General features: G+C 41.9%; 1 protein-coding gene across 3 annotated transcripts in view; it reads left to right on the forward strand.

Annotated features, from left to right (window-relative positions):
• Positions 1-17,754, forward strand: part of LOC144686428 (protein FAM117B-like) — a 254,598-nt gene extending 236,844 nt beyond the window's left edge. For all 3 annotated transcript variants that reach the window (XM_078551621.1, XM_078551622.1, XM_078551623.1), the window contains 2 exons: positions 37-157; positions 15,547-17,754. In XM_078551621.1, coding sequence (XP_078407747.1) covers positions 37-157; positions 15,547-15,862 — 437 coding nt within the window. In that variant the 3' untranslated portion in view covers positions 15,863-17,754. The remainder of the gene's footprint in view (positions 1-36; positions 158-15,546) is intronic.
• The last annotated feature ends 8,011 nt before the right edge of the window (positions 17,755-25,765 follow it).

Here is a 25,765-nt window from a genome sequence, read left to right on the forward strand (position 1 = left end):
TACAAATACTGAATCTTGTATTCTGTCATGTTGCAGAAAGTGGGACTAGCTCTCCACTACCCAAGTATGCCTCCTCTCCAAAACCGAACAACAGCTACGACTTCAAACGAGAGCCACCAGAAGGTTGTGAAAGGGTGAAAGCTTTTGAGGAATCTTCGTAAGTATAATGCTACATTTGGAGTGCATTGACCAGTCAGTGTTGATTCCCTGCACACCTGAGTTTCAAAGTTGCACATGGCTTGTGTTCGTGTCCACAGCTTTTGCTTTATATTCCTGCTGAGCTGTAACCATCAAAATGTGGATTATTGTGTGATTATTCTTTCTGGATGCTTTTTCTTTTTCCATATTTTTAAAGCCATTTTGCTCTTTTCTGTGAGGATAACGCACTTCTTTACATGTCATTCTCCAATCAAATTTCCACAACAAATAGAATACCCATTGGCCCAGATAGCAGGTGCAAAAGAAGCCTAGTAATTATTCAGGCCTCTTTTATTTTTGCTCTTTTGTCTGAGACTAACATACTGGCAGTGGTATGTAAATAGCCTTGTTGGTTTGGAGCTATGCACATGTCTAATTGATTCCAAACAGCTAAATGGATCAGGGTGATCATTAAGATTGAAATTAAATTTAATGATGGGCTTGACATTTTTTGGGCTGTCTGATTGAACTACAAGCTAACACAAGGCAGTATCCAGCTGATCTTTCCTGCTTGTGTTCTGGAGAGCACGTTTTGAGCTGTAATACAGGGTGAAGCACTGGTTCTTATAAGTCTCTCACCAGTGGAAACAATAGAGTGGAGTACTCGCCTTTATAGATCTAACACTGGGAAAGCAATAGAGTGACCACCAATGTTTATAGGTCTGTCACTGGGGGAAACAAGTTAGTGGTCAATGAAGTGTATCACAAAACACTAATTTGCATTGGCTTATATGGTTGTTGCAAGAAGGAATCTATTCTGTATAAATTTATACTCAAGAAAGCCAGGTGATGCAGGATAGAACAAAAAAAAATTTTCTTACTTTTCTAAGAGTTGTACACTACAAACATGCACTTCCTAACCTAACAACCAGTGGTTGTAACAACCCTAGCTTTAACAACCCTAGCTTCTGAAGTGAAAGGACAACATTTCTCATTCCCACCCTTCAGAAATATTATTAAACCAGTTGCACTAGAATGCCCATCATAAAGATTAGCATGTGAAGCATCATTAAAAGTAACCAGCTTCATGTTATTTGGGTCATTAAGGATGGGAACTTAAGTATGCATTTATCCAGCTTTAAATTTCCAAATTTTTATTTGCCTTTAAAACATCCTTTACTTTAGCGTGTTTCATTCTAACATTTAACTTCACATCAAAATCAGCATCTGGCCTAGTCTGAATGTACAACCAGTTCAAATAACCTATAAATCAAGCTTTGGAATCGCTGCGTTTCTTTAGATATAACACCATCTTTCCATGATGACCTAGTATGATTAACCTGAATAGGAGTAACACATTTAAAGTTATTTTATACCTCCTTTGCTTAATATCTGAACCAATACATTTCAAAGCCCCACAAACACACGTGATTCCTAATTTTAAATTCTACTCTAATCCCGCAGCACCATCCCATAAATCATCAACATGCATCTTGCAGATGCCTGAAAGTTTTCCTTTATGTTGCTTAAAAAAAATTGCAGGATCTGCTTTTGGTTGAATACTTTCAAGCAAAGCATATCTAAACGAAAAATACCACAACCTGGAAGCATCATTCAGGCCATTGACACATTAGTCCCTATTGTTTTCTTTCTATGTCTGCTGCCTCTTTGGGAGATTCAGAAATGCTTTCTCTGATAAGTATTTTCTTGCTGAAATGCGGCTTTTATTACGTTGACCTGCACTCCCATGAATATGTGGCTGAAAGAGTTAAGATTTGGAAGATTACTTTTGCGGCTGTGGACGAATCCACTCTAATGTCACCCATTCACTCTTCAAATCCCTTAGCAACACCCTTGCTTTAGCTTTAGAAGCCCATGGACCTTTTCAGTACAAATCCACTTGTGACAGGGCTGGTTGCCCTCTTAGCTGGTACCTCAGCATAAACTCCCAACTCTCTCCAACTATCTAACCCCCTTTGTTTTGCCTCTCTTTTTAGTTTGTCCTCAATTTTATTGGCAGCCATGAAAAATTCACAATTGTGGGGACCTCTGCTTCTAGTTCTTGTTTGTATTTTGCATTTAACTAAAATTTACTGTGTTTCTTTCAGTTTTAAGCAGGGATAAACAAGTCCTCTACTGGAGAGTGGCAGTAATTAGTTAATTAAGTAGCTAGTTTAATCTAGCTGCTTTAGCTGTAGCAGAGCTGACTCATCTGAGTTTCAGATAGCATAAATACAAGGGTCTGGAGTGCAGTTTGTCACGGAGATGGCTTGGGCACAGTGAGTGAGTGAGGTGTTTGGTGAAATGGGAAAGGAGGAGCTCCATTCTTCTTCCTTTTTTCAGCCTCCAGTAGTTGGTGAGTTTTCCTTTCTCTCCAAGCTAGGAGAGCACAACTCAACTTGTAAGCCAATTGGTCAGTGATATCCACTGTAGGGGATTATGTGTAAATAGCTAGATAATAGAAAAATGTAAGTGTTTTCAATAACCTTTAGATACCTACTGGAGAACATGGCAAGGAGCTGATTGGTGAGTGAGGGTCTGTAATTCTACATTCTGCTAGCAACTAGTTTAAAAGTAAGGTTAAGGTATGGTAGAGCAGCTCGGCCTGCTGTGGTATGTTGGAAGTTGTGGATGGTTCAAGTGGCTTTGACGAACACATCTGCAGGAAGTGTCACCAGCTGCAGAAACTTGAGCTCTGGGTTTCAGAACTCGGGCAGCGGCTGGCATTACTGTGGCACACCTGTGAGGCTGAGGACTACATGGATAGCACACTTAGGGAATTAGTCACACTGCAGGTTAGGAGCATGCAGTCCCTCTGACTGGGTGTCCACCAGAAAGTCTAGGAGGATCAGGCAGGTAGTGCTGGGGTCCTCGGAGTCTACCTCTCTCTCACGAACCGGTGTTCCATTTTGGACACTGGTGAGGGCGATGGTTCTTCAGAGGCGTGTAGCAAGAGCCAAGTTCAGGGTACCATGAGTGCGTCAGCTGCACAGGTGGGAAGAAAGAAGAGTAGAAGAGAAATAGTGGTATGGAATTTGGTAGTTATTAGAACAGGCAGGCATTTCTACAGCAGGTGGTATGTTGCCTAGGGTCAAGGATGTCACAGAGCGGCTGCAGGACATTTCTTAAGGGGGAAAGTGAACAGCCAGAGGACGTGGTTCACGTTGGTACCAACGACATGGGTAGAAAGAGGGATGAGGTCCTGAAAACAGATTTTGGGGAGCGAGGTAAGATATTAAACAGCAGGACCTCAGAGGTAGTAATCTCCAGATTACCCCCAGTGCCACGCGCTAGTGAGCATAGAAATAGGAGGTTGAAGCTGATGAATGCATAGTTAAAGAGATGGAGCAGGAAGGAGGGCTTCAGATCCCTGGGGCATTAGGACCAGCTCAGGGGGAGATGGGACATGTACTGGCTGGACGGTTTGCACCTCCATAGGGCTGGGACCAATATCCTTGTCAGGAAGTTTGTTAGTGCTGTTTGGCAGAGGTTTGGGAACCCGAGAGTAAACTCAGATCAGGCAAAATAAGAAAAGGGAATGGAAGGAAGAAAATTAGTGAGAGCATGGAAGGCAGAAGATAGAAATTTTTTTTTAAAGTTTGGCAGTGCTCAAGGGCATATACTTCAATGCATGGAGCTTAGTAAATAAAGCAGACAAACAGATAGAAACATGGCAGTGTGATATAACTGTTAGAGAAAAATGACTTGAGAAGGGACAGGAATAGCAGCTCAACGCTTCTGGCAACAACGTTTTCAGATAAGATATAGAGAGATAAAAAGGGAGGAGGGGTGTTAATTTTTGTTCGAGAAGCAATTACAGCTGTGAGGAGGGATGATACATTCGAAAGATCATCAATTGAGGCCATATAACTGGAAGTGTACTAGAGACCACCACCACCCCCCCCCCCCCCGCCACCAAACAGTCAAAAGGAAATAGAAGAGCAAATTTGTAGGCAAATCTCCAAGGAGTGCAAAAACAATAGGGCAGTAATAGGAGATTTTAACTACCCCAATATTAACTGGGGTAGTTTGTGTGAAAGGAATGGAGGGAACAGAATTGTTGAGGTACATTCAGGAGAACATTTTTGGCCAGGATGTAGCAAGAGAGGGTGCAGTTCCGGATTTCGTTTTCGATAATGAAGCTGGGCAGGTGGAAGGAGTGGTAGTGCTCATAATTCATTTAATTTTAATATAATTATGGAAAACGTCAAAGAGCAAGAGTTAAAAGTTTTAAATTGGGGTAAGGACAATTTTACTAAGCTGAGAGGTGATTTAGCAAAAGTGAACTGGAAACAGCTACTTGAAAGTAAATCAGTAGCAAAGCAGTGGGAGTCATTCAAAGGGGAGATTCAAGACGCTCAGAGTAAATATGTTCCCACAAAGAGAAAGGTGGGATAGCCAAACATAGTGCTCCCTGGATGTCGAGGAGCTTACAGGGTACGATGAGGCTGCAAAGGAAAGGCAGACTCCATGCTACAGAAAATCGAGGGGAGTAAAGAAAGTGGAGGGATGAAATCAAAAAGGAAATTAGGAAAGCAAAGAGAGAGTGGAAAAGAAAATATCAAGCAAAATCAGAGTAAACCCAAAGATAGTACTTGCACTGTGCTTTCTTACTGTCCATTCTTTTTACCCTTCCCCTCCCCCAACTTCTGCCAGTCTATGGACCTCACTTCTTGGTCCTCATCACGAACATTCAACCAATATTTAAACTTGCCAGTATCTTTTCTTGCACGCCCCACAATCGTTGGAATTCTCTAGAATATATGTCACCCTAGAACCAACCCTGGGCAAAGACAGAATACTGCAGATGCTGAAATCTGAAGTAAAAGCAAAAATTGCTGGGAATACTTGGCAGATCAGGCAGCATCTGTGGAGAGAAAGAGTTAATGTTTCAGGTCGAGATCCCAAGGCCTTTTATACATATGTAAAAAGCAAGAGGGTAGCCAGGGAAAGGGTAGGCCCACTCAGGGACAGAGGTGGGAATCTGTGTATGGAGCCAGAAGAAATGGGAGAGATACTAAATGAGTACTTCTCATCAGTATTCACCAAAGAGAAGGACTTAGTGGTCGATTTGTCCAGGGAAGATTGTGTAGATGGCCTGGATCATGTTGAGAGCAAAAAAGAGGAGGTGTTGGGCGTCTTGAAGAATATTAAGGCGGTTAAGTCCCCAGGGCCAGATGGGATCTACCCCAGAGTACTGAGGGAGGCAAGGGAGGAGATTCCTGGGGCCTTGACAGAAATCTTTGTATCCTTACTGGCTACGGGTGAGGTCCCAGAGGACTGGAGAATGGCCAATGTTGTTCATTGTTTAAGAAGGGTAGCAGGGATAATCCAGGAAATTGCAGGCCGGTGAGCCTTACGTCAGTGGTAGGGAAATTATTGGAGAAGATTCTTTGTGACAGGATTTACTACCATTTGGAAGCAAATGGTCGTATTCGTGAGAGGCAGCATGGTTTTGTGAAAGGGAGGTCATGTCTCACTAACTTGATCGAGTTTTTCGAGCAAGTGACAAAGATGATCGACAATGGAAGGGCAGTGGATGTTATCTGCATGGATTTCAGTAAGGCCTTTGACAAGGTCCCTCATGGCAGACTGGTACAGAAGGTAAAATCGCACGGGATCAGAGGTGAGCTGGCAAGATGGATACAGAATTGGCTTGGTCATAGAAGACAGAAGGTAGCAGTGGAAGGGTGCTTTCCTGAATGGAGAGCTGTGACTAGTGGTCTTCCGCAGGGATCAGTGCTGGGACCTTTGCTGTTTGTAGTATACGTGAATGATTTGGAGGAAAATGTAACTGGGCTAATTAGTAAGTTAGGAGGAGTTGCAGATAGTGAAGAGGATTGTCAAAATTTGTTGATGACAAGTTGAACGACATGAGTAAAAAAAATAAGCATCATAGTCATCAATACTGCAGCTGAAAGCCCTTTCAGCAATGATCTTTGTGAAAGAATCATGTGCTGATCGCCAAAATTCTGCATAAAAGTTTAGCTGATCAAACCAGACTGCAAGTTGACAATCAAAAGAATTTGGTTGGAGAGTATGGTCCTTGTCAATTAGTCCAAGTCCGGGATATAGATCGGTTGGAGACTTGGGCAGAGAAATGGCAGCTGGAGTTTAATCCGAACAAATGCGAGGTAATGCATTTTGGAAGGTCTAATACAGGCAGGAATTATACAGTAAATGGCAGAACCCTTAAGTGCATTGACGGGCAGAGGGATCTGGGTGTACAGGTCCACAGGTCACTGAAAGTGGCAACGCAGGTGGATAAGGTAGTCAGGAAGGCATATGGCATGCTTGCCTTCATTGGCAGGGGTATTGAGTATAAAAGCTGGGAAGTCATGCTGCAGCTGTATAGAACCTTGGTTAGGCCACACTTGGAATATTGCGTGCAATTCTGGTCGCCGCATTACCAGAAGGATATGGAGGTGTTGGAGAGGGTGCAGAGGAGGTTTACCAGGAAGATGCCTGGTGTGGAGGTTATTAGCTATGAGGGGAGGTTGGAGAAACTCGGATTGTTCTCACTAGAGCGACGGAGATTGAGGGGCAACTTGATAGAAGTTTACAAAATTATGAGTGGCATGGACAGAGTAGATAGTCAGAAGCTTTTTGAGTCAGTTACTAGGGGACATAGATTTAAGGTGAGAGGATAAAACTTTAGAGGAGATGTGCGGGGCAAGTTTTTTATGCAGAGGGTAGTGAGTGTCTGGAATTCGCTGCCAGAGGAGGTGGTGGAAGCAGGTACGATAGTGGTGTTTAAGAGGCAGCTTGACAAATACACGAATAGGATGGGAATAGAGGGATACAGACCCCGGAAGTGCAAAATGTTTTAGTTTGACAGGCAATATGATCGGCGCAGGCTTGGAGGGCCGGAGGGCCTGTTCCTGTGCTGTACTTTTCTTTGTTCTTTGAGATGATCTTTCTGAACTGATGAAAAAAATGTTTTGTTTTTATACTAACTCTGGGCATTAGGCCCGTGGATGTGATAGCTCTTGTGTGTCATGATTACTCAAATTACCACTATCCAGCTCTTAATCTAGCCCATTTTGGTACTTAGGACCTTCATCACAAAACAAGTGAACATTTGAGGTGTAAGGTGCCTTGTTTACTTCTATCAACTGCTCAGATTGTGTAATTAATTCAGATAAACCATAACCATTTGATTGCCATGTTTGATAAGGAATTACTTACATCACAACCTATTACCTTACTAGGACCTTTCCATTCTCTTTGGCCCTCTTTTAAAGTATACTAAATTTCCTGAATTGAACTTTGTCTCAGAAGGTTTTATACGATACCTCACTGCTCTCCAAATTTTCTCCAAGACCTCAGCCTTGTTGAAAACCCATCTCCCTGTATGTAATGTATTTAAATGTGCAGAAAGATTTGAATTAACTGTATCGCAAGAAAACTATCGTACAGAAAAGAAGGAAATTTGGGATTTTACTCGGACTAATTGACAGGGACCATACTCTCCAACCAAAGTCTTTTGATTGTCAACTTACAGTCTGGTTTGATCAGCTAAACTTTTATGCAGCATTTTGTCGATCGATGCATGATTCTTTCACAAAGATCATTGCTGAAAGGGCTTTCAGCTGCAGTATTGATGACCATGATGCTTATTTTTTTACTCATGTCGCTGAACTTGTCATCGACAAATTTTGACCAGTTATCAAGTTAGAAACTTCACTGGTGCCCTAAATCTGGTCTAGAATTTCTCCATGTTGTTGCCTATAATAACACTTCTGAACTTAAGTCCAATTGTAGAAAGGCTGCCAGGTCTATAAAAAGAATGAAAACATTTCTGGCTTTGTCATACCTTTATATCCATGGTACCTACCTCATTAAAGTCACATGCCAATGGAAGGCTTCAATTGGACATGGCAGCATCTTCTAATACCTTCTGCAGATTTCATACTTTTCACTAATATTTTGTAATAACCCTCGTAAATTCTCCCTCAACTATACCTTCGTGTTTTAGCAGGATTTTTAAATTGTCTGTGCAACTGAGACAATTTTTTTCTCCTCTTCTCATCACCTAATGCCACTAATAATTACCTAACACTGCTGAGAGTTTTGTTAAGGGGATACAATAATGTCCTGACTGGGTAAACTCCAGATCCACTGTCTTTCCAAAATTAATTGCCTTATCCTGCTTCTTATAAAGTTTAATTTGTGCCTTTTTCAAAGATAATTTGCTCAACAGCATAGATATCTCTGTAGAGACTATATCATTACTTTAACCAGCTATTTTGTATGGAATTACAGCTCTTTTTAATGACCTCGATGTAATTTAAATCTTTCTGCACATTTGAATACATTACATACAGGGAAATGTGTTGTCATCACCAAACCTAAAGCAGTAGCACTTGTATATTCCTTAACCATGTGTAGTTTAACCAATCCATCCCACACACTGTTGAAGTACAAGCAGTATCTAGTACTGAACAGTTAAAGAAGTCTGCAACTAACGCATTAATCACAGGACTACTCCTTGTGACCAGTATAATATGCTTGGATTCCTCATTATCATCTTCATCATCCTCAAAATTTTCTTTGTTACTGTGTCATTTTGAAAATATTGCCTCTTTGCTTTGGGCAGTTTATTCAATTATGGTACACCAGATCACACCTGAATCTATTATTAACTGTTCATGGGATTCATTCGCCCATTATTTTTCCAATTTTGTCTGCTGCTGTAATAGTCAGATTTCCGAAAGCTGCTTCATGCCAACTCTGCCAATCTTTAATCCTTCCATTGTATTGATGCATGCAACCAATATCTGGACTATTTCAAAATTTGGTAATCATTAAGTCTTCTATTCTTCATAGAAAGATAGAAACTAGGAGTAGGAGTAGGCCATTCGGCCCTTCGAGCCTGCTCCGCCATTCATTATGATCATGGCTGATCATCCAACTCAATAGCCTGCTCCCGCTTTCTCCCCATACCCTTTGATCCATTTCGCCCCAAGAGCTATATCTAACTCCTTCTTGAAAGCATACAATGTTTTGGTCTGAACTACTTTCTGTGGTAACGAATTCCACAGGCTCATCTGGGTGAAGAAATTTCTCCTCATCTCAGTCCTAAATGGTCTACCCTGTATCCTCAGACTGTGAGCCCTGGTTCTGGACTCCCCCACCATTGGGAACATCCTTCCTGCATCTACCCTGTCTAGCTCTGTTACAATTTTATAGGTTTCTATGAGATCCCCTCTCATTCTTCTGAACTCCAGCGAATATAATCCTAATCGACTCAATCTCTCCTCATATGTCAGTCCCGCCATCCCAGGAATCAGTCTGGTAAACCTTCGCTGCACTCCCTCTATAGCAAGTACATCCTTCCTCAGATAAGGAGACCAAAACTGCACACAATATTCCAGGTGTGGTCTCACCAAGGCCCTGTACAATTGCAGCAAGATATCCCTGTTCCTGTACTGGAATCCTCTGGGTACGAAGGCCAACATACCATTTGCTGCCTTTATCGCCTGCTGCACCTGCATGCTTACCTTCAGCGACTGGTGTACGAGGACACCCAGGTCTCGTTGCACATTCCCCTCTCTCAATTGATAGCCATTCAGATAATAATCTGCCTTCCTGTTTTTGCTACTAAAATGGATAACCTCACATTTATCCACGCTATACTGCATCTGCCATGCATTTGCCCACTCACTCAGCTTGTCCAAATCACACTGAAGCACCTCTGCATCCTCCTCACAGCTCACCCTCCCACCCAGTTTTGTGTCATCTGCAAATTTTGAGATATTACATTTAGCTCCCTCATCTAAATCATTAATGTATATTGTGAATAGCTGAGGTCCTAGCACTGATCCCTGCGGTACCCCACTAGTCACTTCCTGCCATTCGGAAAAAGACCCGTTTATTCCTACTCTTTGTTTCTTGTCTGCCAACCAGTTCTCTAGCCATCTCAATACACTACCCCCAATCCCATGCGCTTTAATTTTACACGCCAATCTTTCATGTGAGATTTTGTCAAAAGCCTTCTGAAAGTCCAAATAAACCTCATCCACTGGCTCCCCCCTCATCAACTCTACTAGTTACATCCTCAAAATTCCAGTAGATTTGTCAAGCTTGATTTCCCTTTCATAAATCCATGCTGACTCTGTCCGATTCTGCCACTGTTTTCCAAGTGCTCAGCTATTAAATCTTTTATAAAGAACTGTAGAATTTTCCCCACTACCGACGTCAGGCTGACTGGTCTATAATTCCCTGTTTTCTCTCTGCCTCCCTTTTTAAATAGTGGGGTTACATTAGCTATCCTCCAATCTGTAGGAACTGTTCCAGAGTCTATAGAATCTCGGAAGGTGACCACCAATGCATCTACTATTTCTAGAGCCACTTCCTTAAGTACTCTGGGATGTAGATTATCAGGCCCTGGGATTTTATCGGCCTTCAATCCCATCAATTTCCCCAACACTACTAACACTGATTTCTTTCAGTTCCTCCCCCTCTCTAAACCCTGTGTTCCCCAACATTTCTGGTATGTTATTTCTGTCCTCCTTTGTGAAGACAGAACCAAAGTATGTATTTAGTTGGTCAGCCATTTCTTTGTTCCCCATTATAAATTCCCCTATTTCTGACTGTAAGGGACCTACATTGGTCTTCATCAATGTTTTCTCTTCACATACCTATAGAAACTTTTACAGTCAGTTTTTATGTTCCCTGCAAGCTTACTCTCATACTCTGTTTTCCCCTTCTTAATCAATCTCTTGAGTCCTCCTTTGCTGAATTCTAAACTGCTCCCAATCCTCAGGTCTGTTGTTTTTTCTGGCCAATTTGTATGCCTCTTCCTTGCATCTAATACTATCTCTAATTTCCCTTGTAAGTTATGATTTGGCCACCTTTCCTGTTTTACTTTTGCGCCAGACAGGAATAAACAATTGTTGCAGTTCACCCATGCGCTCCTTGAATGTTTGCTATTGCCTATCCACCGTCATTCCTTTAAGTAACGTTTCCCAATCCATCATAGCCAACTCACGCCTCATACCATCGTAGTTTCCTTTATTAAGATTCAGGACCCAAGTCTCAGAATCAACTACGTCACTCTCCATCTTGATGAAGAATTCTATCATATTATGGTCGTTCATCCCCAAGGGGTGCCTCGCACAACTAGATTGCCAATCATTCCTTTCTCATTACACAATACCCAGTCGAGGATGGCCTGTTCTCTCGTTGGTTCCTCCATGTATTGGTCCAGAAAAACATCCCGTATATACTCCAGGAATTCCTCCTCTACGGTATTGTTAGTAATTTGATTTGCCCAATCTATATGCAGATTAAAGTCACCCATAATTACAGATGTTCCTTTATTGCATGCATCTCTAATTTCCTGTTTAATGCCATTCCCAACATCACCACTACAGTTTGGGGGTCTATATACAACCCCCACTAACGTTTTTTGCCCCTTAATGTTTCTCAGCTCTACCCATACAGCTTCCACATCGTCGGAGCTAATATCTTTCCTCACTATTGTGTTATTTTCCTCCTTAACCAGCAATGCAACTCCACCGCCTTTTCCTTTTTGTCTGTCCTTCCTAAATACTGAATACCCCTGGATGTTCAGTTCCCATCCCTGGTCACCCTGCAGCCATGTCTCCATAATCCCGACTATATCATACCTGTTTACATCTATTCACGCAGTTAATTCATCCACTTTATTGCGAATGCTCCTCTCGTTAAGGCACAAAGCCTTAAGGCATGTGTTTTTAACATTACCTGTCCCGTTCCCACTATTTTTCACTGAGGCCCTGTTTGATTCTTGCCCTTGATTTCTCTGCCTATCGCTTTTCTTATTCTGCTTTCTGTCTTTTGTTCCCGTCTTTGATTCCCCTGCATCTGACTCCTTGCATAGGTTCCCATCCCCCTGCCATATTAGTTTAAACCCTCCCCAACCACTCTCGCAAATGTTCCTCCTCAGACATCAGTCCCGGTCCTGCCCACGTGTAACCCGTCCAGTTTGTACCAGTCCCAATTCCCCAGGAATCTGAAACCCTCCCCTTCACACCATCTTTTCAGCCATGTATTCATCTAAAATAACTTGCTATTTTTACTCTGACTGGCATGTGGCACTGGTAGTAATCCTGAGATCACTACCTTTGAGGCCCTACTTTTCAACTTACTTCCTAACTCCCTATATTCTGCTTTTAGGACCTCATCACTTTTTACCTATGTTGTTTGTACCAATGTGTACCACGACCACTGGCTGTTCACCCTCCCCTTTCAGAATGTTCTATAGCCGCTCTGAGACATCCTTGACCCTAGCACCAGGGAGGCAACGTACCATCGTGGAGTCTCGTTTGCAGCCACAGAAACGCCTATCTGTTCCCCATACAATTGAATCCCCTATAACTATTGCATTCCCACACTTTTTACTCCTCCCCCTGTGCAGCAGAGCCAACTGCAGTGCAACGAACTTGGTTGTTGCTGCTTTCTCCTGAGCAGGGGAATAGCCACAGGAGATTCCTGCACTGCCTACCTAGTCCTCTTGCCTTGCCTGGTGACCACCCATTCCCTTCCTGCCTGTGGACTCTTAGCCTGCATTGTGACCACCTATCTATACGTGCTATCCACGATACTCTCTGCCTCACGGATGCCCCACAGTGTCCCTAGCCACCACTGCAGCTCCAAAACTCGGGCTTCCAGGAGCTGCAGCTGGAGACACTTCCCGCACACATGCTGGCCCCAGGCACTGGAATTGTGCCTGGCTTCCCACATAGAGCAGGAGGAGCACACCACGGCCTTGAGCTCTCTTACCATGACTTATCCCTTAAAATAAAACTAAACCTTTTGGAAGATACTTAATATCAATTACTCTTGGGCCCTTCTTCCCTGCTCCCCGTTGTTACAGAATATAGCCCCTACAAACGATGAACCACAAAATAAGACCTTAAAAACTATAAGCATTAAGAGTAGTAAATGCTTACCCGGCCATACTCACGGTAATCAAAGGATCACCTCGTTCCCTCCTCAATGAACACCCTCAGTCACCCCTGCTCTGCCAGCTTCTCTTCAATTCCCGACTCCTCTCGCGCTCCTTTTCAATTCCCAACTCCTCTTGCGCTCCTTTTCAACTCCTGGCTCCTCTTGTGCTCCTTTTCAACTTCCGACTCCTCTTGCACTCTTCTTCAACTCCCGGCTCCCCCCGCGCTCCTCTTCAGCAACTCCCGGCTCCCCTCGCGCTCCTCTTCAACAACTCCCGGCTCCCCTCGCGCTCCTCTTCAACAACTCCCGGCTCCCCTTCGCGCTCCTCTTCAACAACTCCCGGTTCCCCTTCGCGCTCCTCTTCAACAACTCCCGGCTCCCCTCGCGCTCCTCTTCAACAACTCCCAGCTCCCCTTGCGCTCCTCTTCAACAACTCCCGGCTCCCCTCGCGCTCCTCTTCAACAACTCCCGGCTCCCCTCACGCTCCTCTTCAACAACTCCCGGCTCCCCTTCGCGCTCCTCTTCAACAACTCCCGGCTCCCCTCGCGCTCCTCTTCAACAACTCCTGGTTCCCCTTCGCGCTCCTCTTCAACAACTCCCGGTTCCCCTTCGCGCTCCTCTTCAACAACTCCCGGTTCCCCTTCGCGCTCCTCTTCAACAACTCCCGGTTCCCCTTCGCGCTCCTCTTCAACAACTCCCGGCTCCCCTCGCGCTCCTCTTCAACAACTCCCGGCTCCCCTTGCGCTCCTCTTCAACAACTCTCGGCTCTTCTCGCGTAATGTCTCAATTCTTCCATGAATGCTAAAGGAAGCTATTTTTCCAATAATGTTTTTAAGGAAGCAAACGTCTGATCCAATATCCTCTCTTCCAAGAACCAGACACCAGCTAGAACCTGTTCATGTGAGATACCTTGGCACAATCCAGTATTTTAAATGCTAGTACTAATCCAGGGTTATGATATTGGGTAGACAGAAAGACAAATGTGTGTGTTAGATTGAGACTAGAAGTTCAGGAATCAAAAAGATTGCTGAGTACAGTTCGAGAAAGATTTCCAAGTGAGAATATTGGAAACAAAGACCTAACAACCTTGTCCTGGCAACAATTGAAGGAAATATTGAGGGTAAAAACAGAAGAGAAAGAAGAAAAATCAAATGGGTGGATAATATTGAGACCTGGACTTAAAGCTTCCCGCTTTAAGAAAGCCAGAGAAGAAATAAGATGATACCAATGGCCCCACTAAGGCTATGGTGGCAACAAGCGACCAAGCAAACTGATCCAGCGATCCCCAAATTTGAATTTCATCGGCTTTTATATAATCTGTTAAAGTCCATGATATATTATTTCATGGAATGACCATCTGTTTTGCAAAATCTATCAAAGGCTGACCATGCCTCATAGGCATTTAATAGATCATCTTTCTTGTGGATTTCATCCAAGAACTCTAAAATGTCCTGATCATCCTTTCTGTCCAACTGACAGGCATTCATCTCTCAAAATGCTTTGCTTCTGATTTTACTTTTTGTGAAAAGCAACAATGCCAAGGCCATACCTTGTTTTCTCTTTGGTAGGGATGTAACCCACGTCCACATATCCATTTCATTCTTCCAGTGGTCATATGGTTCAGGCTCTGAGAATATTAGGAGGTAATCATACCCTAACGATTTACATTTGCTTTCTGCCACTTTCCAATGCAGTCATTAGGATTTTAGCTTTTTTTGTCTGAAAAAGGTTTTCTTAGTTTCCATCCTTCACCTTTAAGCAACCACTCTCTGGTACCATGTTATATCCCAGAAAGCCAAGTGGTGAAAGACAGAACTGGAGCCAATCTTTACACACTTTTGTAAACATTTATTTACGGAGATGAATATTACAAGCATTCACCTCCTAATCCAATAATCAGTTTGCCTGTTCCTATGCATAGGGTGCAAGTGAATCCCCAATTAATGCCCACCAGCTACATATAATAAAATACACAATTAATATAAATTGCAATTGTATACCATTGTTTGTGACCTCAGGATATCCCAAGGCACTTTTTAATCAATGAAGTACATTTGAAGTGTAGTCACAGTTGTAATGTAGAAAACCCAACAACAGTGAGATAAAAGAACAGATTATGTGTTTTAGGGCTGTTGGTTCAGGGATAAATATTGGGCAGGACACCTTGGAGAAGTCCCCTGTCCTCTTCCGAGTAGTGCAGTGGAATTCTTAGCAACCACGTGAGTGGCCCTCAGCACTGCTCTGTACTGTCAGCCTGGATTACGTGCTGAAGTATCTGGAATGGGACTTGAATTCATAACCTTCTGACTGAGAAGTGAGTGTACTACTTACTGAGCCAAGGCTGAAAATTTGAAATTTGGAGACTATGCTAGCAACAGGCTATGCCTGGAAGGCTGGTCAATTGATCTTGATGACAGTGTTGTAAAATGTAATTGGTTTGCTTTTGCTGATGTTGTATTTCCTTGATTCCAGACCAAAGCAGCTGCATGAAATTCCTCAGTTCTTCTGTCCAGATAAAAATAAGGTGAACTTTATCCCAAAAAGTGGCTCTGCTTTTTGTCTGGTCAGTATCCTTAAGCCGCTCCTGCCCACGCAAGATCTTACACTGAAGGGCTCCAATCATGGCCTCATCGTCCCTGCAGCAGTCATACCCACAGTATCGCTGGCACAACCTATCCCTCTGCCAACGCATATGGAGCAAGATAGAATTTCAAGGGGAACCTGCATGGGCCACCTGCAGGCTTCGGTACACCAGCAGTCAGCGCAGACAGACGAGTTGGAGAAGTGAACCAGTGAAGCAGGCCTTCGCTGGGGAGACCTACAGCAACATCGCATACCTGCAGCTCTACAACTTGGCAATAAGGTTTCAGGCCCAGGGTACAGGCAAAAGGGGGCTTGTGGCGGGGGGGAGGGGGGATTTTCCAATCAACCCAACAGCAACAATTAAAGAAATGCCTTCCTCAAGCAGGATGTCGACCTTTTCACAATGGGAAGTGATTCTGCTATGGTGCATGACGATTGGCATACTGTATTTTAAGTGTGTGTGGATTGTTCCCCAATACAGGCACATGGACTAAGGACTAATCTGTGGAAGAGCACAAACTTGAACAAGGTGATTGGACAAAACTTTACTTGAAAGGACTACAGCTGTCATTATTTTCCCCCTCCTCTGTGGAGCCTTATCTTTTAATGGTTCCTGTTCTGTTTACATTTAAATAAAGATTATATATATATATTATATATAAGGTTAACATTTCCAAGTTAATCGAAGGCAAATGAAAGCCTGCTTTACACTAGTGCAACACTTGAGTGCTACAGTAGTTCTGTTCTCAGGAAATTTTCCTCATTTCGTTTGTGCTCATGTATATTTGCTGTATCATTGGCCAATTTCACATGAGAAGACATAACCAGGTAAAGTGGAGATTTCCCAAACTGGTCGCCCCACTGTGGAATATTGCTCTTTTGACCATGTTATTACAAATACTGGAAGTGGTAGCCACGCAAGAGTGAGTGAAACAGTATTAAAACTTTTCACTGTCAGCCCCTTGACTCTTTCTCATCCTCCAGTGACTGACTGACCATTTACACACTAGTGCAAACTGAGCTTGTGGGCCAGTATTACTAGGTAGTATTTTGCCTGTCTCCACTGCCTTTAATGGCCCTCTTTGGTGTGCTTGCTTCTGATTGAGACTGCTCGATTTTATAGAAGCAAAATACTGCAGATGCTGGAAATCTGAAACAAAAACAAAAATTGCTGGAAAAACTCAGCAGGTCTGACACCATCAGTGGTGAGAAAGACAGAGTTAACGTTTCGAGTTTGTATGACCCTTCTTCCAAACTAAAAAGTTCGGAAGAAGAGTCATACGGACTAGAGATGTTAACTCTGTCTTTCTCACCACTGATGCTGTCAGACCTGCTGAGTTTTTCCAGCAAGTTTTGTTTTTGTTGCTCGATTTTATACCTGCCTAAGATCTGGTGAATTCTAACATTATAATGTTTTTTAGTTTTAGTATTTATCCACAATTTTATGACTAAATGTTGAAAATTTAAGATGGTTGCTTTTTGTTGCAATTGGCTGTGAATGAATACTCCTGGGATTTTAAAGTACACAATTTATCCTTGGAGTATTGAGAAAGCCTTTGCAGCTTTTCAAAATGTGTAGTTTTATAAAGTCTGTCTCTACCTTCTGCTCCCCACTTTCCACCACCTTTATTTCAAGTGTTGAAGTATACTCAGACTGTGGAAAAGCTCATCAGTTTCACTATTCATTGAACAAATCAAACAGCCATTTTTGTATTGTAGTGTTGAAATTACGCATTGTGTATAAAGGTTAAGAAATGTGGGAAATTTAACCCTGACTGCGAGAAGTTCACCCTCACTCTTGCCTCCCTAGCAATCACATGTTCCTTAGCTGTTTCTTATTCAGATGATTAGAACACTCGGGGCTCAACTTAGGTTATCTGGGTTGATAGTTTTCCAGGTAAGTGCAAATGCAATTGAGGTACAGATCAACTATGATCTAATTAAATGGCAGAACAGTCATGAGCTGAATGACCAATTCCTGTTCCTAAAAGTTTTGGTGAGGATCAGTTTTTGTAAATGTAAGTTTGCATGTTGTTTGATTAAAGACACTTCCTACTTCCGTTATTAGGAAGAAGGGGTCGGCACTGTTATCAATTATTGATTTCTCTCAATTTGTGTTATTTTGTACAAGAATTCTTGGGGTGTGGATTCAGAGAGTCCATGTTATAACAGAAGGTATATGCAGCGAGGGACACTTTAACAAGTGATGGTGCTAGTGTTAGGACAGAGGGTCATTTCTGACCAGGTGACTCGAGGAGCTAGGATGGTGGTAGATGCTGGAATAGGCCCTGCTGTGTCTTCAGACAGCTCTAAGGTTGGTCTGGTTCTGGAGGTTTGAGGGGTATGAGTAGCTTTTCCACAGGAAGGAGCCTCATATCTTTTGCTCCTTTTTCAGCTCCAAGGACAGTTTGAACACTAGTAGCTGTGACTGATAAATGGTCACACATGTAGGAACAGGACATGGGCTCTCAGATTGTGCTTCAGAGCTTGCATGCATCTTGTTGGCAAGCATGCAGTGTGTGCAACCCTGAGTGTGGGGAGGGGTTCCTTCTGTTCATGCATTCAAGAAGTCTTGGCCTCAGTAGCCAAGCACATTGCAGTAAAATAAAAGCAAAATACTGTGGATGCTGAAAATCTGAAATAAAAATAGAAAATGCTGGGAAAACTCAGGTCTGACAGCAACTGTGAAGAGAGAAACAGAGTTAACATTTCTAGTCTCTATGACCCTTCAGAGCATACAGACTGGAAATGTTAACTCTGTTTCTCTTTCCACAGATGCTGTCAGGCCTGCTGAGTTTTTCCAGCATTTTCTATTTTATTACATTGCAGTAAACGTTTTTTAATATAAGCATAAAGCCTTAGAGATAACACACAACACATTGTATGAGAAGCCCTTCCTCACATCAATAGAACCTTACATGTGGAATCCCTAATTTGAGATTTACTTTTAGAATGGCACTTGTCATACACCCTTTCAGGGTGATGGGTCAAGAGTTTGAAGGTTGTCACCTAGATATGGCAATTTGGTTCTAGTGGCCGTAATAGATCTGCAGCAGTGAGAATTTTTTATCCTGTGAGGATCTGATTCAAAATAAGGGGAGCCTATCATTATTAATTAGATGTTTTGAGTATATAAATTGGTGACACGTTGAATTGGGGTGGGGGTTTTACTGTGAAAACAGTAGGGCCTGTTACAGGTTTTTATTTTGGAGTAATCTTTTGGATTAATTGCCTTGTGAAATCAGCCTTGCACAATAACTGAGCCTTTGATAACGCTATTTATCTTTAATTAAAAGCTATAAAAAAGTTGCTAACAGCACAGGTCACCCAAATAAATGAGCACTGTGCACTGTTAATAGAGGAAGTAGAGCAAGTTAGAAATACTGTCAGCAATCAAATGGACCAAAGTGTTAAATAACCTCAGCCACCTCTTCTCCACTGCCTCTGGTGCCTGGATATCGTTGCTATAGTTTAATGACCAGAACTGTACCCAGTACTTGGGGTGTCTACTCACCAGTGTCTTGTACTGACTCAGTCACCTATATGGGATTGGCACTCTATCCTTATGCAGTCTCCTGTTTTTAAAAGCTAATAATTAACTACTTCCCAATTCTTGGATTCAATTCCCACTTCTCATTTTTCCTGTAAGACAGTAGCAAAGATGTGACCAATTTCATAAGCCACTTAAGTGCCCTTTTATGTAGCTCATCAGGTCCAGTGCCTTGCCGCCTTTTGACTTCTTCAACACATCTGCTATTCTATTTCCATGGATAATTATCTCTGTGTCTTTCCCCTCCCAAAGAAAGTAGCTTCTGTCCTGAGTTGATTGTCTGTGCTGCCCTTTTGTCAATCCAACAAATATTCTTTTAGCATATTTGCTATCCCCTGGTTACTTGATATCATATCACTGTTGGAGCATCTCAATGGCTTCACAGTTTTAATGTTGCCTACTATGTTGTCCTTATTTTCTATTTTTTGCTGTGCTCATCAGTTTCTTAATCTTGTTATATTTGCCTTGGTTCACTGTGTTATCTGCAGCAAATAGTCACCATTTTGACATGTACATTGCTCCATACAAAGCAGACTGAAAACGCTCTTTTCGTTGGGTGAGGTTCTCTGTGGCTAAGCTACTTGTACCAACTATGCTGACTCTTGTGAAATCAGGGAACCTGTCCTGTGCATTGCGATTTGATTAGCGATAAAACATTCCGAATGAGTAAAGTAGTTGTGTGTTGAAGTGAAATGTTTGCAGTACCATCTATGATAGTACCAGTACAATCTAGCAAGGAAAGCTATGTGAAATGTGCATACACACCATGAAGAACCGACCACAAGTCTTGAGCATTTTATTACAGTATTTCACCACCAAAACCTCTCCTCAGCTAATTACAAATGTCCTGCTGAACGCTAGGATTGATTGCATGGAGGCAAGAGCCATTGGTGGACACCCATATTATAAAACCTTTCCAATTCTCAATAATTAAGGTGATGCTCTCATGTGAAAGAGGCCTTTACTCACCCAAGCTGGGTTAATTCAGTCAATTTCTGTGTTTAAAAAGTCTTAAAATTGCTTTGGCATTTTTCAGAAATTTGGGGTAAAGAAAAATGTTTTAATTGTTAGTATGTTTGGAAAAAAAGTTATATAGTAAATGTAATGTCTATTTTCTAAACCCTTTTCTTATGCTGAGCTTTGTGTACTAGGTCTAGAAATACTCTCTTGGATTTCGAGATCAACATTAAATATTATTGCAACAATCTAATTAACACATTAGACTAACATGTTTGAGATACTGGATCTGTTATTCTAACTTAGGGTAAACCCTATGTTTTAAGAAAGACCTTGCATTCTTGTACCACCTTGCACCACATGAGGATTTGTCACACTGCTTCTCTGCCATGAATTACTACTTGAATTCTATTCATAGGTTCTTTACAGCTTTGTCAAAGATATATTCTAGCACTCCATAGTTGATGCTAACTGAAGTGTCCCTAATAAATCAGTAGTTGCTTGATTGAGTTCAGCACTGTAGCAGAAAGAAATTAAACTGCTATTCATATCTTATTTATTCTTCAAATTGAAGGTCTGCAAAAGGCTCACCAGCAGAGAAATGAAGCTTTGCTCGACCTAAAAAATCAGGCAGCTACATTCTCATTGGACTAGGCCAGGAGGTATATTGAATTGAATTGCATCACTGTAATGACCAAAAAAAACATGTTTTTAAGAACCTCGATGCAGTTGTGAGAGTTCTTCCTCTGTCCTATTTTATAGTGTGCTATCCCTAGCTCATTGTTGATCTCCTGCTTTGCCTCTTTATCCAGTCACTGAGTGGCCAGAGGTGACTGGTTTTTGCTCCCCACGTCTTCCCATTCTCTCTTTTTCCTTCTGCCTTACTCCCCCTCTTCTCACCCTTTCCTCATCAGAAGATTTTTTCTGCCTCTGATGGAACAACTGAGTTTGGGATTTGGAAGCATGAGGGGATTGTAAGCAACAGGTTGCAGCCTCTCACTCCAAGCACATTAAAGTCATAAGTGATGACGTTTGCATGCAATAAAACCACATAGATCATCCTCGGTTCTGATCTCAACTAGGGTAAGGTGTAGGCTGCCTTGGGTCAGGACAGAAAGTGGTGCCTGCTACTGAATGCTTTCTAGTGGTCTTTGCTGCAACATGTACATCAAATGAGAGTAGAAACAGACTTGTCTGGCACGTCTGCAATTGCAGCCAGGTACTTGGTTTAGGCATGAGAAAGGTTGACTACTAATTGTGAAATTATACTGGAGAGTGGAGTAGCAAATGTTTTGTATTGCAAGTAATTTGTTAGCTTGATTTATTTAATGGCAATGCCCAAGAGGAACCTTATCAATATGTAGTGTTGACTGGACCACAGTGTTCCAGGCCAGTGTAAGGCTATGCAAACATCTAATGGTTAGAAGGTGCAGTTTATGCCTTATTCGAAGATGCCTGAAAAAAATACTTTTCAAATATCGTAGCCCTAGTAAAACAATGAAGCCTATTTTAAGGATGATGTTTGTCGCTAGGGAAATTACTTCAAGTTACTCTGTGACGACTGAGATGTATGCTATATTGTCACCAAAAAGGTTTCATCTCATCCCTTTTCCTGCTGTTGACCTTCCCTCCTGAAGACCTTTTGGCTTTTGCTGTGGTCCGGTTCCATCGGTGGCAATTAACCCTTGAGGACCTCAACAAGCCCCTGCTCTTGCATGAGCCTGGACAGCAAGTATTAGCTTGCTTTGCATGTGTCTGGACTGCCCTTTGACCACAGGGGTCATCCCATTGGTAATGGACCCTATCCTTACTTGACCAGACTAATTTCCAGCTGAAGTCACTAGATAATCAGGAATGGGAACCTTGACCTATTTTGTCCTCTCTTCCTACCTCAAGTGATGAGGCCTGCTTTCTACCACTCCCCATCTTTGCCAGGAATATGAATTTTTTTTTTTAGTTTTATTGGATCTGGACTTTCCCCAGTAATTAACTGCAGGTCTCTGCTAACCTCATGGCAGCAATGATAATCCAGTGATTTCCTTGCATCATGACATTCTGCATTGCTAAGTACTACTGTAAGTACTACAAAGTACTCTGAGAAAACAAAAACCATATAATTGCATAAAAAGATAGCTGGCCCTTGGTTGTGTGGATAACTACACATTCTGGTACAGATTCGAGTCAATTCTCTGGTTGTGATGAGTCTGTGGTTGGGGGTAAAAATGGGTGATATTAGAATTGACTTTTGGACATATTGCCAGGATTTCTAGTTATGGTTACTGTCCAGTGACCCCTGGGCTGGAAAGTATGTGTGGGAACTTAGGGTGAAGACAGGTTCAAGTTTGACGGTGATGGCCATGTCACATTCAATACCTCTGCTTTTGCAGTTTGATCTTATCTGAAGCTCTCAAGATTATTCTTTGTTTCCCATTAATCCACCATTCAGTATATAAACTGATTCTCTGCACTTTAGCATGTTGCTCTGTCTATAAACCATTCAAATCCATCAATCAGACTCTACCCTTGGGTAATGCTCTTTCCCATTATATATCCTTGCAGATTCCAGTATCCCGAGTGTCCATTTCAATTACAAATCTTCCAAACTCTTCACTAGATCACATTTAATGTTATATAGTGATCCATCACAGATGCCAGATTTTGATTGTTGGTGTAGTTTCAAGTGTTACCTGCTTCTGATTTATAATTTAAGAAAACAAGCTCTGTTGCATATTAGACATGTTTCAATTTGTCTGGCCTTGCCATTGGTAGGATTAAACCGCATTCATGGTGACAAAGAGAAGTACAGCTTTTGATTTATTTTGCCAGAATTGTCTCCTACATTGAAATCCCATGCTTTTGCCTCAGGCACTCTCTTCCCTGCACCTTTCAGGTGGAAGGATTAGCCAGACATTCTGATGCTGCTCTGCTGCTGGCACATTAAGCTACCCAGTGTTTTCTGCGGCTGGGAATTTCCCAATTTCATCGATCTTATTAATCTGTCTTTACAAATGGCCCAGCTATATCGTATTTAAATGCAAAAGTTCAACATTCTGTCATGTTCTTGGCCTGGCACAGTTCCAGAGCCAGTAGACCAAAGGATCACTGCTGACCTCTGGGTGTTGAGGTCACTGAGGCCTGTTCTGGGTGACGGATATCCTATTGACAAATTAGTCGTTGCTTCTGGTTTTGGTAGATATAAGTTGACTATTCTGTCTTGCTTGCCGAAGTGCTGGTGGTAGCTGCAAGTTTACAATTTTATTTCTGTTTGGGGGAGGTGTCCATGTGTTAAGCAACTCTTACCACTGGCCTAAGACCATATCTTGCAGAAGCAGATCCAGTGACTCTGTTAGTTTAATGCTGCTGACCAAATGTTTAGGAGTTGTTGAGATTCACTCTTAACAAGTGAGAAATGCAACTATTACAACCTTTGAACTGGAAACTTCCTTTGTATTGCATGAAACGTACATAAAACAAGTAAAGCGGATGATTAGCAGGAGGCATTGTGTGTTCATTAATTGTTGTCATTTTCTTTTAAAAATCTAAAAAATTGGGTTGGTGGACAGAACAGCTGATCTCAGTCTGCACACTTAAGGGGAAGAAATAATATCAGTTGATGTGTGCTGGAACTTGCTTAGGTTCCTTTCCTGTGTGTTTTCTACTGGGAGCAAACATTTTGAATAGATTTGGAGAAGCCTTACATTATACACCATTGATTTTTTTTTAACTTCATGCCTTTCAGAGGCAAGGTACTTTCTGTATCATCCCAGTAAACCTGCCAGAGATCAGAGCTCTTTCTCCATATGTGATAGAATCCCACAGCATTTCACCAATATACCATGAACATCCAATGACCACAGCATGAAGATCATGATTTTTCTTTCTCCAGGCAATCATGTTATCTTCAGCCTACGGATGAGCTGAAAGTATTTATATCTCCCTTATGCACAGCTGAAGTCACAGCTAAGGTTCACAAAATGGGAAGCAATTGATACCATGGTAGGTTGTGGAATGGAAATGTTGGAGACCTGGACTCGACTCATTCGTTTGCCTTCGGTAGGAAGTGCTGACAACAGTGATGCAGTTAAAGGATGCATAAATATGGAGACCAGAGAAGTATGTAGCAAAGGCAAAACAGTTATAATGGGAGATATTAATTTTCATGCAGACTGGAGATGAAAAACAGCTGAAGTCATAAAGACAATGATTTTCCAGTGTCTCCAGGACAGTTTTCTGAAACTATGTCATGAAGTTTCCACTAAACAATGCGTTGGACACTGCTTTGATTTTGCTGCAGTTGCCACACAAACTTGTTCATATAAGCCCACACACACAATATCTTGTAAATCTGCAATCAAGCAGCATCACAAAGGGGAGTAGGATTGCCAGGAAATAAGTCACTCCAACTGACTGATTCTTGGTCTTGCTTTTTATTTGGCTTCAATTGCCCTTGACACACAACATATGAGCAGCAATCAATTGAAAAGAGACAGGTGTGTCTTCTCTAATTTATTGAATTTAGACTAATTTAAGATGAATATATGGTTATTGCAGCAGGAGAAATACAACAGGGTCAGCTTCAATTGACTGGTTACTGTGGGTTGTGGGTGATTGGTGAATTTGTGAGACCATGGATGTGTTAATCTAGGTGCAATGTGATGAACCCCCCCCCGCTCCCACTGCAGTCAATGGGAACTTGTTATTCTGATGTGGAGTAATGGCCAGTTTTGTGGGAGGCACTGGTGTGTTTGAATAGACTTGAAACAACATTGAAGATAATCTAAACTGCAGCATAGTGATTATAGGCGCAATTTACATTTTAAATTCATGGGCTTTAGTGTTATTTCATTTGGTTCCACCCAGATTAAGCTGATGTCTGGAAATAGCGCAGAAACTCCAGGCTAACGTTTTAAAATGGACAAGGGAACAGGTAATGAGCCAGAAATAATTGATTTTATCTGGCAGTAAGGGACCGACTTGCAAACAGTGACGGCATTAAGTTTGAGGAGGAGGAGAAGACTGGTGCACACAAACCAACTTGAATCTGAATTCAATTGAATGAGGTGCAAACTGGACTGAGCTGTTAACAGGCAAACCGAGAGAAAAATGGTGCGAGATAGTAGTGCTGAGTCTATTGTTCACTGTAAACATAAACAATTTGGACACGGGAATCAGAAGTGCAGTTTCAAAATGTGTGCTTGAAACCAAATTGGGCTGTATAGTTAATACTGAGGAAGACTGACAAAATACAAGAATGCTAATAAATTTACAGAATGGATGTGTAAATAGCAAATTAATTTCAATAATAATTATGGTGGTATTTTGTTCAGAGGAATAAAGGGACCACATAACCCCAATTAAACTCTTCCAATGAGTGAGGAGCAATAGAATAGAATCTAGATGTACCAATGTCAAATCATTATAAGTAGCAGTGCAGGTTAACAGCCATGGAAAGCACGGGGGTTCATTTATAGAAGTTTAGAATTGAAAAAACAGAAAATCTATGTCAAACGTGTAAATATTTTTTATACTTTTTGACTTCCGTATCCATTTTGTAAGATGGAGGCCAGAATCTAGTTTAACCAGTGTTTTATATAAGGATAA

The sequence above is a fragment of the Cetorhinus maximus genome, chromosome 11 (genome assembly GCF_964194155.1).
Source record: "Cetorhinus maximus chromosome 11, sCetMax3.hap1.1, whole genome shotgun sequence".
Lineage (NCBI taxonomy): Eukaryota > Metazoa > Chordata > Chondrichthyes > Lamniformes > Cetorhinidae > Cetorhinus > Cetorhinus maximus.